Consider the following 20,083-nt stretch of genomic DNA (forward strand, 5'->3'; position numbering starts at 1 on the left):
TCCTCCCCCTCTCCCATGTCCCCCCGGAACTGTCAGTCCCGTTGTTTTCTCCTCCAGATTGTTCATCCCTGAGATTTTTTTCTGATTAATTTATGAGTTGAAAAGATTTTGCCAACATGCTTAAAAATAACAAGAGCTCAGACGCAACAAAGCCCACATGGAAGAAGCAGACCAGCCTGTGTGATCATGAGGTATCGATGGGATCAGGTATCAGGCATCTAAGACCCAGAATAAAACCATACCCAAGGTGAATTGGGGCTGGGGGTTGGGGCATGGAGCAGAGACCTAATGCCCATCTGTAGACAATTGGACATCCCCTCACAGAAGGGTCACAGGGAAGAAATGAGCCAGTCAGGGGGCAGCATAGCACTGATGAAACACACAATTTTCCTCTAGTTCTTTGGCTCTTCCTTCACCCCACTATTATGACCTCAATTCTGCGTTACAAATCGGATTAGACCAGCACATGCACACTGCTACAGATAAGAGCCTGCAACACAGGGAATCCAGGATAGATAAACCCCTCAGGGCCAACAAGGAGATTAGAGATACCAGGAGGATTAGGGGATGGTGTGGGGAGAAAGGGGGAATAGATCACAAGGATCAACCTAAAACCCCCTCTAGGGGGACTAATAATGGAAAAGTGGGGGAGGGGAGACAGGAGGGTGATGTAAGATATAGAAAAAATGTTTAACTTTTCAAGGGTTGTGAAGGAGGGCAGGCGGGGGAAGGGAGGAGAGAAGAAATGGGGAGCTGTCATCAGGGGTTCAAGTGGGAAGAGAATGCTTTGAACTTGATGATGTACAAATGTGCTTGACACACTAGATGAATGCATGGATTGTAATAAGATATATGAGCCCCCAATAAAAGTATTTAAAACAAAAACAAAAACAAAAGCAAAACTTCAAGGTTGTATCACCAAAAAAAAAAAAAAAGAGAGAGAGAGAAGATGGAAGCGATGTATCCATTTATGTATTTATTTATAAACTCAGGTATCAAGTGTAAGTATATAATAAATGTTAGTGTTTTTAGAGTCTACTTCACTTGTACTTAGTCATCGTTATATTTATGCATAGTTAGGCAATATAACATTACAAATGATTTGTAGAATAACTAATTCATCATAATTAAGAAAAAGAATTGAAGAAGAAAAAAATAAGATAATTGATAAGAGTAGCACTAAATTGGAAATTGTAAAAATGGCAATAGTGTTCAGAGACTTATTAATTTCTAAAATCACAAAAGTCCTATGATGGTGTTTGTTTTTTTTAATTACTGTGTGAGGGTTAATGTCTTTCTTATGATAAATAAGTTAGATTCTACACACCTGTGGCAACTGGGGGCTTTGTCGTCCAATCAGCGCCCACTGTCCATTTCGCACTCTGTATCCACTTACTACCTTACCTATAAGAAACACAAGCTACGCTCATTACCAGAAATACATGAGAACCATAAGAAAAAAGCATACTACTTTCCTATTTTAATAGTTGATCAAATTGATCAGCATTTTCAGTGGTGTCACAATTAAGATCTAGTGGTCTCATAGAATATTTATCCTTTTGTGATTGGCTTATTTCACTCAGCATAATGTTCTCCAGGTCATCTACGTCATGAAGTAGCCTCGTCATTATCTACACTCTTCCATTATGTAGATAGCGTTTCTCGATCCATTCGTTCTCTGGTGGGAATTTAGACTGCTCCCATCTTTGTGCTATTGTGAGCAGTTCGTGAGTCTGTTCCTGCTGTAACTCTTACTGTTGTAGGATATATACCCTAGCAGAGGAATTGCTCGGTCGTGTATTATATGAGATCATGGTTCTAAGAGGAAAAACTCACAAAAACAAAAACAGGATTAAAAACTTTCATACCAAACAGACCAGATGTTGGAAATTGATAGTGTTGAATATAAAGTTGATGATCGGAAATGAAAGTCCCCACTTAATTTACAATATGATTTGCTACACACACACATACCCCTAATAACCCTCTAGAGCAGCTCTGATGGTGTAGTGCTAACAAGCCCAATGTCAGCACGATGAGGCTTTCTACTCCCGTAGAGTGACAGTCTCAGAAACGCATGGGAGCAGTTCGACTATGTCTTATGGGGTCGGTATGAGCCTGGATCAACTTTATGACATGCATTTGGTTTTGGTTAGCAGTAACCTCCCATGATGTGGCCCAACACACTGTAATCATTTCCATAATAGGATCTGCTATGAGCAGCCAATCCGTTATAAGAAGATTAGGGCGAGTTGTAACATCCATACTCAGGTCATGGCCCTGATTGCAATTGAAAGGAACTTTCCTCCGTGGTGTGGAACCCTGGAAAAGCTTCGTTTGCGTTTTCCTCGGTCTGGACCCTGTCTCTGGCTCCCTGACCTCCAGCTTGTTGGACTTGAGCCATAGAGCCTGCTACATTGCTGCCCAGGCCTGGGACTTGTCAGAGGCCTGCACTCTGACCTGCTGACCTTGGATTCATTGCTTCTGTAGCCCTCAGCCTCTCTGCATTCTGTCCCTCAGTCCATTCAGGGGAAGCCTCCAGACAGCCTCTGACCCACAACCACCACCACCTTGGGACCTGTCGGACCTTGGTCTTGCCAGCCTCTGCAATTGTGTGAGCTAATTTCTTGATACAAATTTCTATCTATATATACACATATATACGCTTCATTGCTTTTGCTTCTCTAGAGAATCTGCCTAAGATACATATTTTAACATAAAAATCTGAATATCTTTGGAACTCAAAATGCTGGGTCTCTTAATTGAGAAGAGTATTATAAAATAGCATGAAAACGTCAAGCTATTGTACAAATTCTCTGTCATTCAAATAGATACAAGGTGAAATAAAATTTATATATTAAACTGATAGTGCTAGTTAGCATTTTTATCCTTTATCATTATAAATATATTTTAAAGCAGATTTGTCATATTTAGCATGCAGCTTAAAGTTCTTACCTAAGTGGTGAGTGTGAACTCTGTAGGCAAAGACATGCATTGGATAGTTTTTATAATGGCAAGAAATGTCAGAATTTACCACTGTTAGAAATAAAAACAGGAAAAAAAGCCACGGTTAAATTAGAAAACAACATTATACTTTAGGAAAACGTCTGGATAGGATATTCATAAGATGCTAGAAACAAGATTTCTTAATAAAGGAACACACATTCGCTGACGTCTCTAGCACACAGCGAACACTTACATGTCAGCCACTTTGCTAAGCTAAATGAAGAACCTTGTACCCCCACATTATTATTTCATAGAGAAAATAACTACAGTCCAATCAATACTGTTAGTGAAACCTTAAGTTTAAGAGTTACTTTAACCTTGGAGTTCATGCAGCTGAAAAGACTCATTTTCATCTTTAGAACAAAGAGATTTTAAAATATTTGAACGCAAACACAAAGTGACTAGACTTACACACTTTCCTTCTGTACAGCCTAGTATAATAGTTATATAATAAATTAATGATCATAAAATATTTACTAGTTATTTAATTTTAAGATTCCCTCTCAACTCAAAAATAAATATCCAATTATTGGTAATAATAATTTTCTTTAAAAGAAAGTCAGACATATATTGGTAAACCATATTACTGAACTTAGACGTTTCTGTTATGTTAGGGACATCGGTTATTATTATTATTTATACTTCACAGATGTGGAAGTAGGCCAAGGATATTTAAATTTAAAGACTGAATCAGTGTTATAATTGCTAGGCTCTTGATCTTGATTATCTATGCTGTACCTTAGGCTTCTGTACATTATTTAGTTTGTCTTTTGCATCTAGGAAAAGGATGATCAATTTATAAACTACTTACAATTTTATTCTTTAAATTTACCTCCCTATGGGCTTCAATTCTTAGCATCATTATAAATGCGTAGAAAAGTAATAAACAAATAGCTTGTAAAAATATCAAGGCTGATTCTAAATCCAAGGATAATAAACAATTGGTCTATTTTTCAGGGACTATAATTATTGGTTATTTCAAAAGTTTATTTAGGAATACTAAAAATTTGCTTCTATAGATTTGATAATGAAGTAATGGTAAACTATAAAACACTATTGCTTACCTTTTTCCCCTGCTGGTATAACAGTATCAACAGACATCATAAGGTACATGCCAGCAATTAAAGGCTGTCTGTAGAAAAAAAATATTTTCTGAAATTTCTGAGTAAAAATTGCCTTGTAAAAATAAGATATCTCAAGAGATGAGTCTGTAAAATATGATTCTTATACAGATTAAAAGGAAATTATATGGGAAATGAATATCTTTTAATTAAAATTCATGCTCTTTCTTCAGCAAATAGCTCTATACACATTTTTATGACCTGGTGAATGTGGAAGACAACCTCTAGATGGCAACCCCTGATACCTAGCTCCACATTCCCATCTTCATCTAATCTCCTTTCTCAAATGTGGACTGGACCCTAGTGACTTATTTCTAATGTCCGAATTATGATTACATGATGGCATAATGCTTTTGGAATTACGTTTTAAAAGACTCTGGCTTCTATCTTCTGCAACCTCTCCTAATTGCTTGCGTGCTTGCCCTTAGCTGTTATGAGCGGTATGACTGAGAAGCCGCAGGGCAAAGAACCAAGAGGGCGGTGGACTGCATCCGCTGGCAAGGACGGACAGAGTGCTGGACATGCTTGCAGCTCCATGCACACTTTGGAGCAAGGCGATGAGATGACAACCCAGCAAAATTGCTTACGGACTTCTGACCACAGAAAAACATGAAATGATTAATGCTTGTGCTTTTTAGCCACTAAGTTTAAGGTAATTACTTATGTAGCAGTAAATGACTAATACAGTAAAATTTCCACTTTCAAGTTCTCAACGGTCTTATCGTTGTCATTAATCTTGACTAACTGGAAGGACTTACGGCAGACGTGTGAGATGTAAGGACACACCAGAACAGTCTTTGTGATTATCTGAAAGTACAAACACATACAAAAGGCACATGTCAAATATGAAAATGTGGAAAAGGCCTTTCAAACGAATAAAAATTAGTTCTCCCTCTTTTGAAAATATCAAAACAATACTAAATAAAATTATGTCCCATTTTTGTGGTTCCTATTTTTTAGAGTGCTTTCATATTAATAAATATAATTTTTTAGTATATCAATCATATAAAAACTATTATACAAATCCATAAGTAATATTTCAAATGATTATTTCCTACTCACATACTAGATACTAGTCACAAGCCCACGGAAGAAAATGGCTGCTAACCTCCATGCTTTACCTAGAAATCAAACCCAGAAAAGTTGGTACAGTATGGGTTTGTTCCAAAGGTTCTACACAACCCCCACTGGCATTGAATCAATTCTGACGTATAGCTACCCTGTGGGACAGGGTAGAACTGCCCCATCTTTCTCAGGAGAATCAGCTGTTGGTTTTCAACTGCTGACTTTGCCAACTTTGTGGTTAGCACCGAACACATACCCTCGATGCCACTGAGACTCTGAAAAAAATTAAGTGACCCACAATTTTGGCTTTCAATGTATTATTATTAGAAAATCTACTGTCTCAAATTTATGTATGAGAATCACTTCATTCCTACTTTCTAAAATGGAAAGATGATCCTCATTTTTTTTCCCAGGCCAAACTTAAGCTGAAAGCCTGAATAAGTCTTCATTTTTTTGGTGGGGGGCTAAGAACACTTCAGTGATAATATCCTCTCTCTTCCATCTTCTGAAGTTTTCCAGCCAAAAATAAGGTGTGAATTACATAATACTTATCCAAATTATATCCCAACCGCACCTGCTAACTCCTCAGCATAGAAATTATCCATACTAATATACTTACACTTATACCTATATACTACATGTTAAATTCTTCCTACTTAATATTTTAAGTTATTGTAAATGCTGTAAGAGTGACATTTAGTATTATCTGTCACCATTTTATATTTTAAATCAGAAGTTTATAGAGTAAAATCATCTGTAATCAGATACATTCTTATGAGATATGGTTGTGTTAAATATTTAGTAAATATTTAAAATGTTTATGTTACTATTGAAAAAACAATTCTGAAGTTTAAAAGGTATGTTTAGTATGTCTTAAAAGTAAATATGTATCTCATGATGAGTTTATTTTTATTGAAATAATTCTAAAGGATATGTATGTAAGACTGGTAAGTTTATACTGGAAGATAAGAAATAAAATATGCTAAGAAATAACAGCTGCTGGGGGTCCCCTTGAGCAGGAATTTATCTTTCTGTTGTTATTTTCATGAAGAAAACAAAGGTAGAAACATAAAGAAAATACAGGAACAGGTAACCTACATAACAACATAAGTATTTTGTTCTACCATACACAAAGTGTCTTCCCACTGCCATCAAGCCAATTCTGACTCACAGTGACCCCAAACGACGGAGCAGAATTTCACTTGTAACTCTTCACAGGAGAAGAATCCTTATCTTTCTCCAGCGGAGAGGCTGGTGGTTTCAAACTGCTGACATTGTGGTTAGTAGCTCATTGCATAACCACTAAGCTACCAGGGCTTCCCGTACAATAGATGTCGTAACAAATAATATTTAATACTCTGATAATAAAATACAAAATAATTTTCTCTGTATAGTATTGATTTTGATCCTCCAAAGATAGTATAAGAATAAATTAGATGACAAACAATTTACATTTGATTTAATTTTTACAAAGCAATCTCTAGCCAATCTCCAAAACAACATCACTGTATAAATAGTTTTGGTGAGGTTTCCCCTTAATTTCATAAATTATAAATGAGTTTTAAAGAAATAAAAAATAATAAATACGTGGAGGGTTCAAAAGTTCATGGAAAATTTTTATTATCTTTTAGTTCCATTTTTCCACAAACTTTTTAAAGTCCTTTTGTAGTGACCACGATTTTCGTTGATATTTTGCCTATGCTTTCAAATACAGAAATGATCATTCAAAGTATCTTAAAACTTATTTCGAAACTTTTACTTAGCTTTTCCAAAGGTACTGAATATTATTTAGTCTATAAGCCTAATCTGCACTGCTTTCAAATTAGCTAATGACTTTATTCAGAACCATGTAATCCCCACTGACCAAAAGAGAATGGTAGAGAGATGACCAGCTTTAGAATCACATGCATTCTAAGTCCCAGAGCACACTATCAGTTTAATTAATGTTGAGAAATATTACTCATGTGTCTAATAAAAATCATACCTAATTTAGAAGGTTATTGTAAAACATGATATTCATTCATTCGGTTAACATTTATTGTGCAATTGCCATATTCTAGGCACTGTTCTATACACCGTGGGTACAATCAAAACTAATATCCCATACGGTATTCAAGTTCCATGCTGATCTCCTAACCACAAGGTTAGAACTCACCAGCTGATCTCATGGAGAAGGGAGAGGATTTCTGTTCGAGTAAAGATTTACAGCCTAGAGAACCCAAAGGGGAAGGTCTACTCTGTGTTATAAGGTCATTATGAATTGGAATTACCTTAGTGGCAGAGTGTTTGTTTGCTTGGTTTGCTCTTATGGTACATATGCGTCAGTGGGAGCGGTAGGTTAGGATAGGTAGGCAAAAACAACGAACCAAAGGAGGTAAGGTGACTTAGTGAACTTAAGGGGAAGAACCCAACAGGACAATGTGACAGTAGACAGTAGATGGGCTTTCTGTGGTCACGAGACGTTAATCAGAAAGAGGAGAGACATTAATCAGAAGGAGGAGCCATCAGGAGCTCTGGGTAAAGCATTTTAGGCAGAACGAGAAGGGCTCTCAAGAGGAACTTGGCGGGGTGGCACACAGAAGGAAGACCAGGCTGGAGGAAGTATGGTGAATAGGGTCTGAGGTAATAGTGAGTGAGAAGATTAACAATCCAGACATGGGATGTGTAGGGTTTGGGTTTTATTCTCTGTTAGCAAAGAAATTATTGACCGTTTTAAGCAACAGTGCAAACGGTTCATATTAAGTACTTACTTAGCACAGTACATTTTAAAACTGAATTTCAGTTTTTATAGTTTTGCATTTTAGGTATAGAATACCAGAAGGGAGTTCTCTCCATACAATGTACAACTAAGCAAAAACTCAATGTGCACTATGAACTGTCTTTTAGCTTTCCATTACAATTTAGTATTGAAAGAATCCAGTAAAGCACATTTGGATCTCTAGTACATAATGCGGTAAACCATTATTAATCAATCATGACTTTAAAAAAATACAGTGGGATAAGTTAAGAAATGAATACACTTCTGGAGGTATTGAAACATTTTATCATTAAGCTGAAATCTGCCACCAAATCCATAATAGCATGGATATTATTAACAGAATAATTCTACCTATTGACAGATTTACCCTTCTATTAGATAATGTTCTTTATTAGAACTTTCAGATAGAATATTTTTATACTCAAAGAAAAGCACAAGAATAACAGACTTTAAATATGAAGGTATATGTAACAACACTCACTGAAGTTCTCGCTCAATTAATAATAGCTGTTGTTATATAATTATCCACTTGCTCCGCTCTTTAGAGATTTAAAGGGGCCCTGATGGTTCAGTGAGCTAAGCACCAGGCTGCTAACCACAAAATCAGCGATTCAAACTCATTAGCCGCTCAAGGAAGATGAGAGAGTTTGCTCCCACAAACATCTACAGTTTCCGAAACCAAAGGAATCATTCTACTTTGTTCTATCGAGGCTCTCTAGGAGTGAGAATCAACTCGATGGTAGTGGCTTGGGTTTGTTTCTGAAAACTTAAATGGAGTCCCACTGTCACCATGCCAGTCCTACTCCTGCAAAGGGAGCAAAGCACTGGATTCCCTTCTATTGGCCGTTAATCAACTACATGCCACACCCTACAACAAAGTCACACAAAGCTAATCACATTAAAAACAGAGTACTAATTTGAGATGATTAATATTTCAGAGAAAAAAATATACTGAACTTCTAACAAGGAATTATGATATATGGAAAAAATCAATTTTTATCTTAGAGAGTATGCTTAATATCTGAACAGAGGGTGGTAAATACATATTGATTGAATAATTTAAAATAAGTTTCAGAAATGAAATAAATGATGGAAAATTAAGTAAAGGCATATTTAAACAATATATTAACATTAATAGTCAATTGGATCTATATACAGCAAATTTATCTGATTAATGTGATCTATTGAATCAACAGGAAAAGCTATTTCTACATTATATGGGGTGACACTGGGATGCTAACCATAAGGTCAGCAGTTTGAAGCCACCAGCTGGTCACAAGGACAAAGATAAGGCTTTCTTCTCCCATAAAGCTTTACAGCTTCTGAAACCCCAGCGAGCAATTCTGCTCTGCTCTGTAGGGTAATTATGAGTTGGAATTTGCTAGATGGTATTGAGTTTTCATGGTGTGTGTGTGTGTGTTGATAGAATACTTTAAATGATTGATAATGCTTCTGTTACAATCATTATTGAGCCCTGGAGTGTTACAAATACAATGCAGTGTGAGTCTTGAACATGCTATTATTTAGTATTCAATACACAGTTGTAAGACTTGGTGACATGGTGCATGAGTACTCAGCTGCTACCAAAAGGTCTGAACTTTGAGGCTGGTCATCACTCCAAGGGAGAAAGGTGTGGCAGTCACCTTCCATAGCTTTGGAAACTCTATGGGGCAGTGCCATCCTGTCCTATAGGGTCGCTATGGGTATGGGTCAGATTCAACACCAATGAGGTTTTAATGGGTAAAAATACATTTTAACTGAGCAACATTTGAAATCAAGTTATCTCAAAATGACCAAAATATACCTTTGCGTATTACTGAAGCTTGTAATTTCTATATTCATTTTTAAAATAAAATCTTATTATTGTAAAGGAACTGTGATATCTTCTGCTATAACTTTATTACTACAGTGTGACCTTGTAAATGTGCTTGTAAATACGTACAAGCCATGTGCTTGTAAATACGTATAGTGAGAAGTCCCAGCAGGAGCAACTTGAACTTCCTTAAATAAGGCAGTCTAGGGGCTTGCAAGGCTCCTGGATCCACAGCTGCTGCTATATAGCAGGTGGTAGCTTTGGTGAGAAACATATTTCAACTTAGTGTTTGTTCTGACCTTCTAACTCCAACATGATCCTTGTCACAATGATATATTACTATTTCCATAACCCTACACTGATCTTACTTCTGGTGAACTCAGAACTAGCTAGTTTTGCATAGTTTCTTGATGATTTGCAGTGTGCGCTGACTATTCAGGGTGCTCTTCAGGTGAAACACAGTGCTTGGGCCACAAGGTATGAAGCCTCATAAGGATTCGTTCATTTCCACTCACTGTGGTTAGGTGCTGTCAAAGCCTGCCTCTGACATGTATCATCATCAACATGGGAGCACTTAACATAGGGACCTCTGCTAATATTTACTCCATCAACTTTAAAAAGCAAAACCAGAAATAAAACAGTTAAGAAATGTGTAGAGGATGAATACCAAAATCAAATGCTGGCTGAAAATATGCTGCTCAGAAAAGATTTTGTAACTACAGTACAAGTAAGAGCAAAGTGAGAGAAGACAAGAAAATTGGGAGAGAAGCTAACCATGGTAAAAAACCTGAGAAATGGTAATCTATTATTTTAAAGATGGGAACAATAATTAATTTCTAAAAGGCCCAAAGTTACAGAATTGAGTTTGTCTGGAAGGCAGTAAAAGAAGTGAAGTGTTCCCAATGAATATTTCATTATAAATATCATATTTTTCTCTTTTAAAAAAATCATTTTATTGGAGCTCGTACAACTCTTATCACAATCCATACATAATCCATTGTGACAAGCACATTTATACATTTGTTGCCATCATCATTCTCAAAACATGTGCTTTCTACTTGAGCCCTTAATATCAGCTCATTTTTACCCCTCCTTCCCCGCTCCCCACTCCCTCATGAACCCTTGATAATTTATAAATTATTATTATTTTGTCCTATCTTACACTACCTGACGTCTCCCTTCACCCACTTTTCTGCTGTTTGTCCCCCAGGGAGGAGGTTATATGTAGATTCTTGTATTCGGTTCCTCCTTTCTACCCAACCTTCCTTCCACCTTCTCAGTATTGCCACTCTCACCACTGGTCCTGAAGGGATCATCTCTCCTGGATTCCCGTTCCTATCTGTACCAGTGTACATCCTCTGGTCTAGCCAGATTTGTAAGGTAGAATTGAGATCATGATAATGGGGGGTGGGGTGGGGGGTAGCTTTAAAGAACTGCAGGAAAGTTGTTTGTTTCATCGTTGCTACACTGCACCCTGACTGGCTGTCTCCTCCCAGAGACCCTTCTGTAAGGGGATGGCCAGTTGCCAAGAGATGGGCTTTGGGTCCCCAATCTGCACTCCCCCTCATTGACAATGATATGATTTTTGGTTCTTTGATGCCTGATACCTGATTCCTTCGACACCTCATGATCACACAGGCTGGTGTACTTCTTCCATGTGGGCTTCGTTACTTCTGAGTTAGATGCCTGCTTGTTTACCTTCAAGCCTTTAAGACCCCAGACGCTATATCTCTTGACAGCCGTGCACCATCAGCTTTCTTCACCACATTTGCTTATGTACCCATTTGTTTTCAGCGATCATATCGGGAAGGTGAGCAAACAATGATAAATATTGTATTTTTCTATGTGTAAAATTTTCAGGTAGAATGTCTGGAATTAATCTGTGTATTTTGGTTGTACACAGGTAATTGCCCGAAGTGCTTTACCACCTTCTTAGTTTCCAACTCGATAAGGCTCTCTGAATTCCTTTGTCTGAACTGAATATAACTTAAAACGTTATGTATTTAGTTAATCCTTGGCACATCAGTCAGTACCACTATGCTTCGCTTCCAGCTCATAGTGACCCCATGTGTACGGAGTATAAATGCTTCACAGGGCTTCCAAGACTCTGATCTTTCGGAAGCAGATGGTACGATTTCTATGAGGTGCCTCAGGGTGACTTCAACCTATCAACCTTTTGGCTAGTAGATGAAAACAACTATTTGCACAACCCTAAGACCCCAGGGTTGTTCACACTCCGTTATTAAAGGAAAGAATGGCAGTTCAAACCTACCAAGAGGCACCTTGAAAATAAAGCCTGCCAGTCTGCTGAAAGTCACAGCCTGGAAGACCTTATGGGGAAGTTCTACTCGGCGCACACGGGGTCACTGTGGGCTGGACGCTAGCCTTAGCCACAAGCTGGAATCAAGTCGATGGCAACTAACAACACAGGGACCCTCCACCTATGTAAAGATTGTAACATTCTATTTGGAGCAAAGGAACCTTGTGATCACTATCAGCTATTATTTTCATTATATTTTCCGATGGTAGAATTTTTAAAAATGCACATTAATATTTTAGGTTTAAGAAATATGTTTTCATAGCCATGGCATTGGATTTCTTTGATTAAAGACATTGAGACAAGTCAAATTTCTCCGACCAAATACATAAATAGGGATGGGAGAAGGGGAAAACAAATATGAGAATACCAAAGAAGTAAATAGCTAATTCTAAGATGGGACAATTTATCACTACAAGAATGACTGACCCAGAAGGGTCTAACTAAGTAGATAAACAACAGAATCATCATGGATGTAAATGCATTTTAATCAAACATAAACATTGTGGTCTTACAACAATAACGTTTCTGTGTTAGAGGGCACAGGGCCATGGAGAAATGGATATTGTATTGTTTCGAGGTTTCTAATGCTTTCAAGAAGCCCTGGTGGCATAGAGGTTGTCCATTGTGTTGCTAACCACAAGGTCAGCAGTTCAAAACCATTAACTGCTCTGTGGGAGGAAAATGTGGCTTTTTACTTCTGTAACGTGTTACAGTCTCAGAAACCCATAGGGGCAGTTCTACCCTGTCCTATAGAGTTGCTAACAGACAGAAGTGATTGGACAGCAGGGAGTTAAGTTTGACTAGATCAATAATATTTTATGCTTTCTTAGGAGCTCTGAGCTAGAAATCACTTCACCTAATGGTATGCTTGTAGGAAAGAAGAGAAGTGTTTTAAAATGTTAATATTGAAATTTTGTCTTGCCTATAAACTGTCATCATGAGTAGACACTGACAGTTCCCCCTTTCTAGATAGTTGCATGTGTTGGTCTTTTTGCTCCAAAGTAAATCTGTTCTGTCCTTAGACCCTAAGTTCACCCTCGCTATAAAGTGTACTGGTGAATATGGAACTGTAGTTACTCCCTCCCTCACTGCCATCAAATCAATTTTGACTTACAGTGAGCCTATGGACAGGATGGACATGCATGTTTGGATTTCGGAGGATGTAAATCTTTATACGGGGAGCCCTGGTGGCATAGTGGTTATGTGTTGGACCACCAACTGCAAGTTCAGCGTTTAAAACCACCAGCAGTTCTGAGAAAGACAGCTTCCTCCTGTAACTATCAGAAACTCACAGAACAGTTCTTCTTTGGCCTGTAGGGTTACTGTGAATCACCATTGACTCGCTGGCACTGAGTTATAGAGGTTTTTTGTTTGTTTGTTTGTTTTTGAAATCTTTATGTGAGCAAGAAGCCTTATTTTCAACCCATGCAGCAGCTTGTGGGTTTCAACTGCTGAACTTGTGTAGCAATCCAATTCTTCCTCGACAGTGCCACCAGTGCTCCTAATGATCTATAACTGTACAGCACAGACTCCAAAACATCCCTAGTAAAGGATCTTCATGACTGTTAAGATTCAATGATTTCAAGATATGGAGATGAAATTCTATTCACTAAATATATATCAAATGACCTTGTGAAGGATATTCTATTATATATCGTCATAATTTGTAATAACGTAACAGAAGCGACTGTAATAGTGAAGACATTAAGAGTGGAAGAGTTAACAGAATAATTTAAGAAAAGAATTGTAAAATAGCAATGGTTAATGCCTTGGATACACATGATTGCACAGAGCAGTCCTGTGCTGTTGGTGGTGCAGTGGTAACACTGCTACCCTACTAAAGAGAAGCCCTATGGAGACAGGAAAGCGGATTTTGAGACATTGGATGAGACTTGAAAATAGCACTCAATCAGAATCTAATCTTGAGCAAGATGAGAACTGGATGACCACTCCACGAAGGTCTCAGCTTGCTGAGAAATTGCTTTTTTTTGAGAAATTGCTGTCCTCTGCTTAGGCAGAGATGTACACCCACAATGGGATACTTTGTCAAATACAGACTAGTAGAATTTCAGAATTGAAAGGAACCTGAGAGATGATGAAGTTCAACTATTGAACTTTACAGACAGGAAAAAGAAGAGCAGACAGTCTAAAGGTGCTACCCCAAATAATCCCGCTAGCTGGTGGTATACCTGGGTCTGGAAACTAATTCTTCGGTCTTTTTTTTTTTTTTTTTAATCATTTTATTAGGGGCTCATGTGTGAATACAACATGCCGGCGTGGAGCAGGGAACCAGTGGAGAGGTCTGGGGAGCTGGCCCCAGCCCCCAATACTAAGCTGGCCCCAGCCCCAAATAACCCCAAGAAGATGTTATTTCAAAGGATGGCACTGAATCCGCAGCTCTGGGAGAAGGATATATCTGACCAGAGCACACAGGAGCAGATGACGGGGGGAGGAGGAGAGACTGGAGCACATCCTGGCCCACCAGGCCTTGAGGACGATGACCCCAAATAGAGCAGCCAGTCCACAGAGAGGACCACATGGTCAGCCCCACTATGAGACATGATGCTCCTCACTGACCCGTGGCCCTGCGGGGGACAACACCATAGACACAGTGTGGGAATTGCACCCGATCTGATCCTGCCACACTGAGGCAAAGCACTGGGGGAGTGCAGCGGAACAGCAGGGGAGGGGAGCAGCAAGATCCCCAGGGAATGATGGGGTGGACACTGGGGACAGGGCGTGGTGCCCCAACAGGCTGGACTGGAAAACACTCTTAAAGGCCAGTGATCCTTGAACTAACTACAAGCTTTGTTTTCTTGGTATGTTTTAATTTGTTCTTTGTCAGTGGCTTGATGTTGTTGCTGTTTTGTTGTACAGTGTTGCTTGGTTTTGCTGTCTTGTTTTTATGCATGTTGTCTCCGCAGGCCTGTCTGGATAGGACAGGCTGGATGAACAATCTGGAGTACAAAACAATGGGGCTGACAGTTCCGGGGGGACATGGGAGAGGGGGAGGTGGGGGGTCAGGAAGTGGTGTTAACAAACCCAGGGACAAGGGAACAACAAGTTATCCAAATTGGTGGGGAGGTGGGTGTGGGAGACCTGGTAATTCTTCCTTCAGTCTTAATGTAACCTTGTAAGCCTTGTTTGCTACAAGAAGAGTTGTATTTCTTAGAGATTTCCCAAACATTTTATCTAGGAAATATCCTGGAGGGATGAAAAAGGATAAAAGGAATGAAGCACAAATAGATAATGAGTGGTACTTAAGGACATCCATTTAAGCAGGAAGTTCACTTCTCTTAATGGGAACTGAATGCATGGGATATGAGGTTATCCATCCCAAACTATTTAGCTTGCTTTTCTAATAATAGCTTGTAGTTCCTGCTTGGATTCATAGTTAAGTAGTAAAGTACGTATGTGGAATAATGCACGATAATAACCTATTACATTTTAGGTCCATAGAAGTCTGTTGGTCTCTCCTGATTTTTCCCTCTAGAGATAGTCCTCTCCACTTCATGAGCTTATCTTGTCCTGGTTATTTCCTGCTTCAATAAAAGGACAGGTTAACCATTGTTCCTGAGGGAACCAATGTATTATTATAAACTACATCCCACTAATTGGAAGAACCCTTCAGAAAGACAGTTGTGGATTGATATCCACTACAAGCTCCTAGGAAGGTAATAAAGATATGGGATAAGGCACATCCATTATCTACTATCCCAAACCGCAGTTTTGGATAATGGATTTTTTCCTCACGGAAGTCCTGAATAGGCAGGTCCAGAACCACTGCACGTCTCAGGAAAAATGAGCTAACATCTTAAATAATGAACCTTGACTTGGAAAAATTAGAAGCAAATAAAATGTATCAAAAATATTATCTAAACTTTATCAAATCCTCCCACTCAAATATATATCTTGCATATATAAATATATATCTCAAATATATATCTTGCATATACCTTCTCTACTTTCTGTTTTGAACAAAAAACTAAATATATCAAGGATCCCATAATGGACATCAATAATTTTCCAGTAACAATTTTATACAAGATCCCTAGCTGGTACAAATAGTTTGCACTTGACTTTTAACCCTAATGTTGTCAGTTCAAATACACCCAGAAGAACTGAAAGAAAGAAAGGCCCGAGGCGTGCTTCATTAAGATTCAAGCCAAAACAAGCACCACAACCACCACCCTACAGAATGGTTTTACTCGACAATACATAGGGTCACCGGAGTCCAAATAAATCAGACGGCAACCCACAGTAATACACGCACATAGATATTAAAATAACTATAAATGCTTAAGTAAAAGAGCAGCAGTTTTCAAAACCCAACAGCTGCTCCACAGGAGAAACGATCTGAGGTTCTGTTTGCATAATGATTTCAGCCCAGGACCTGCTTTTCTCAGGGAGGGCTGCTCTGACTTTGGAATCAGCTCTCTGGCACACAAAAACAACATTGTCATAACTATGTGACTGTGAGGCTAACTTGATCTTTATCTTACGGTTGGTTCTTTGCTCTAAATCAACAGCACTACATTTTAAATCAGACAGATGATGTTTAAGTGAGAGGAAACCCTGGCTCCCAAGGGGACAAAAAGTCTAGAGTAGGAAGTTACACAAAGATACATTTCTAAAGTCTGGGAAAATCTCACAGAATCATCATTCCTTAGGAAAGGGAAGAGTGATGTCTTTCAACAGCCAGTTTCTATAGTGTTGGAATTGATTTTTAAAAAAAAGTTCTTTTGGTACAGTTGGCAGCTGGACCATGTAGTTACATAGAAAGATTATTTATAAACATCGAGAAGTTTGAGCAGAGACATGGACGCATGCAGGAGAAACAAGAAAGGAGCCAGTCTCTGGGAACAGCGGCCCATCCATGTTCACTCATCCTGGTCACAGACTCAAGGAACCGACCATGTAACTCTGGTTTCAGGGCCCTATCTGGATGATAAAAGTCGGCCCTATAGTCACCTGATTATAAATGCAGGCCATAAACTCAATCATAAGGTGACCATCCCAATTACCTAGAAAATAACTATGTTCACTTCTTAACATTAGAACAAAATCTCCACAACAAAATTTGAGTGCATAAAAACTCCTCTGGCGAGGACACAGATCTCTGCGGAGCATGCTCAGATCACCTGGGCTCTTCTGCTCCTGATACTTTGCTATAAAACAGTCCCTATTCAAAACTACCAACACTTCAAGCTGTCACGGCAACCGTGCAATAGCTGCTTAGCAAGGGAAACTGAATAGGAGGCACTGTTAATACAGGACACAAGCTGCACAGAGGTTTTCTGGGAGGCTGCTGAAAGCTGGCTTAGCAGCAAGCTTCAGTGCTAACTACGCACTATAGGAAAAAATCTTCAATAAAGAATCCCGTTTGAAGCTGTCACTGCAGTGAGTTCGCCTCTTTTGATTTTGTATTCACTGCTATTGGACTAGAAATTACCAGCTTCCATTTGTCCCGTGGCAAGGAAGAGAAAATGCATTTATCCATCCTGCAGGAAGACGACTTTCACAAATGATGGCCTGCGCTGGTCCCCAAAGAGATCAAATGGAAGGCAAGCAGGCAGGCTCACCAGCGTGCTTTTATAATCGTTTTGTGTGTGCAGGATGTTAGGGCACGACTAATGTTAGAGCACTTTCCTGTTTCCATCTGTTAGGAATGCAAGGGGGGGCGGGAAAAAGAAAACCTACAGTGAAGCTCGTGATTTCCACTGCTTCTCAGAAATAAAGAAAATCTACTCCTCAGGCACACTGGTAGAATTAAAAGAACTTTAAAAAAAAGCCAACACACTAACTCTAGAGAATAATATATATATTTAAATATAGGGCCTTTAGATTATTGACTGAGTCCTGAATGTTATTGAGCTCTCACTTACAAAGAAGTCCAAAAATTACAAGTGTACAGGCCTATGAATTTTCAAAATCCAACACAGCCGGGACTCAGAACAAGTCAGAAGCCCTTTGCCTGTATCACGTCCCTGAGGAGTTTTTACTTTAAACATTTATATTCATGTGTATGCCACAGTTCCACATTTATTGACGGTTCTGAAGACGGTGTCTTTTGGCGAAAACCACCCATATTTAACACAGCTAGCTAACACGTCAGCTGCGGAGGCTTTGGATAAATGGTTTTTATATTCTACGTGGTTAGTGAAAATTTTATCCATAAAATTTATTTTTTCTTATTGTCAAATGTCCAATCAATCATTTTTACTTTTTGCAGCTTGTTCTTAATGTGTATTTTTGAATCATCTTCTTAATATGCGTTTCCTTCTAAAATAATGATCTAAACTTCCTTTTCCAATTTCCTAAGTATTGTATGTTCTTATCACAACCTGTAAAAAGCCCAGGACTCAAAGAAAAAGAAATAGATAAAACAAACCATAGAATATAAAGGTACCTTCAAACAGTTTTGATCAAAGGAATGCTTTTAAATGCAATCTAAATCCACAAATCTCTTTCAAACTGGTCCCTTAAAAATTTTTGAATTACCTTAGAATGTTTCTTTCTTATATGTAAAAGGTTTAAACTCCATCTTTTTGGGAATCACAACTGTTTTGTGAAATAAAGCATTTCCTTTTTGTTAATGCAACACTTTTAAATGATCACGAAGGATAAACAAAGAGAACCAACAAAGTCATCATATTTTGTTTTGAAAACAAGATACTTATAGTCTATAAAAGTTGTCAATTTATTTGGAATATGTGCTTGTGGAAGCTCAACATAAAATTAGTGACAATATCTCCGTCATCTTAAAATTGTATTGTGCTTTGATACTGCTATGAAAAAGTCCAAAGCATCTAATTTACATATAATTATGTGTGCCTGTAGTCCTTGGTATTAATTAGGGAATACACTCAGAACATTATAGCTCATAAATTTGATTTAGCATTATTTTCAGTCACTCAATATTTTTATGTTGTAATGTTATGAGAATATAAAGCACTTTGAAATGAAAAGTACTATGTAAATGTTAAGTATCATTACTACATTAATGGAAAAGTGTTGAAATCCCTTGGTGACCAAATTATCTTTCAAATATTCCTTATACTATAAGCAAGTCTTAGCACATAATAGATCAAATACCACTGTCGAAAATCTGTGGTTCCTGAGATGATCCTACTCTAGTTCAGTTATTCAAAGATATTAGTTAATACCTTTTTGGCAGAGAAGCTATGTTAATATGTTGACAGTTATTCAAAAAGATATGAAGAAGAACGTTACATCAGGATTGGAGGAGGGCTTATTAACAATTTCTGATAGACAGACATATAACCTTGCTTGCTGAAACCAGGGAAAACTTGAAGCACATACTGATGAAGATCTTCCATATGGATTGTGAAGAAATCCATGTAAAGAAAATAAATGTAAAGAAAATAAAATCTGCACAACTCTAGCAACAGATAACATCACAATAAATGGAGAAAAGATCGAAGTCAATTATTTTATTTTACTTAGATCCACAATCAACGCTTATGGCAGTAGCAGTCAGGAAATCAAACAAAAATTGTTGTAACAGACTTAAAGTCTTAAACAAAAATAATAACAACAAAAAACTTTCACTCACTGCCATTGAGTCAATTCTGACTCACAGTACCTCCAGGATAGACTAGAACCGGCCCTGTGGGTTTCTGATACCAAAACCCACCTTTCTCCTAATGGAAGGGTCAAAGAGCAGTCACTTAGAGGACAGAGGTGTGCCTCACCCAACCCATGGCATTTTAAATTGCTAAATATGCATATGAAAACTGGACAATGAATGCGGAATACTAGAGAAGAAATGCTACATTTAGATTTTGGTGTTGGTGAAAATACTGAGAGTATGATGAGCTGGCAAAATAATTAACAAACAGGTCTTGAAGAAGGTTCCCTAAAAGGGAGGGGTTCAGCCTCCATTCTGGTTTTCCTCTCAGGTACCTTGCCCTTGGCCACTCCCTACCAGTCCTCTCATCCCCTCCCTACCATTGGTTTTGAACCATTTGTTGTTCCCT

General features: G+C 38.2%; 1 protein-coding gene across 1 annotated transcript in view; it reads right to left on the minus strand.

The window, feature by feature from the left end:
• The window catches only part of PAM (peptidylglycine alpha-amidating monooxygenase), a 212,829-nt gene that overhangs the window by 92,139 nt on the left and 100,607 nt on the right, over positions 1-20,083 (minus strand). Inside the window, exons 7-10 of the mRNA XM_045285191.1 lie at positions 4,886-4,934; positions 4,071-4,138; positions 2,956-3,036; positions 1,328-1,404 (exon numbers count right to left, since the gene is read on the minus strand). Of these exons, the coding sequence (XP_045141126.1) occupies positions 1,328-1,404; positions 2,956-3,036; positions 4,071-4,138; positions 4,886-4,934 (275 nt within the window). The remainder of the gene's footprint in view (positions 1-1,327; positions 1,405-2,955; positions 3,037-4,070; positions 4,139-4,885; positions 4,935-20,083) is intronic.

This window comes from Echinops telfairi, unplaced genomic scaffold, assembly GCF_000313985.2.
Source record: "Echinops telfairi isolate 266 unplaced genomic scaffold, ASM31398v2 ScPeMD7_7469;HRSCAF=8507_1, whole genome shotgun sequence".
In the NCBI taxonomy this organism is placed as follows: Eukaryota; Metazoa; Chordata; class Mammalia; order Afrosoricida; family Tenrecidae; genus Echinops; species Echinops telfairi.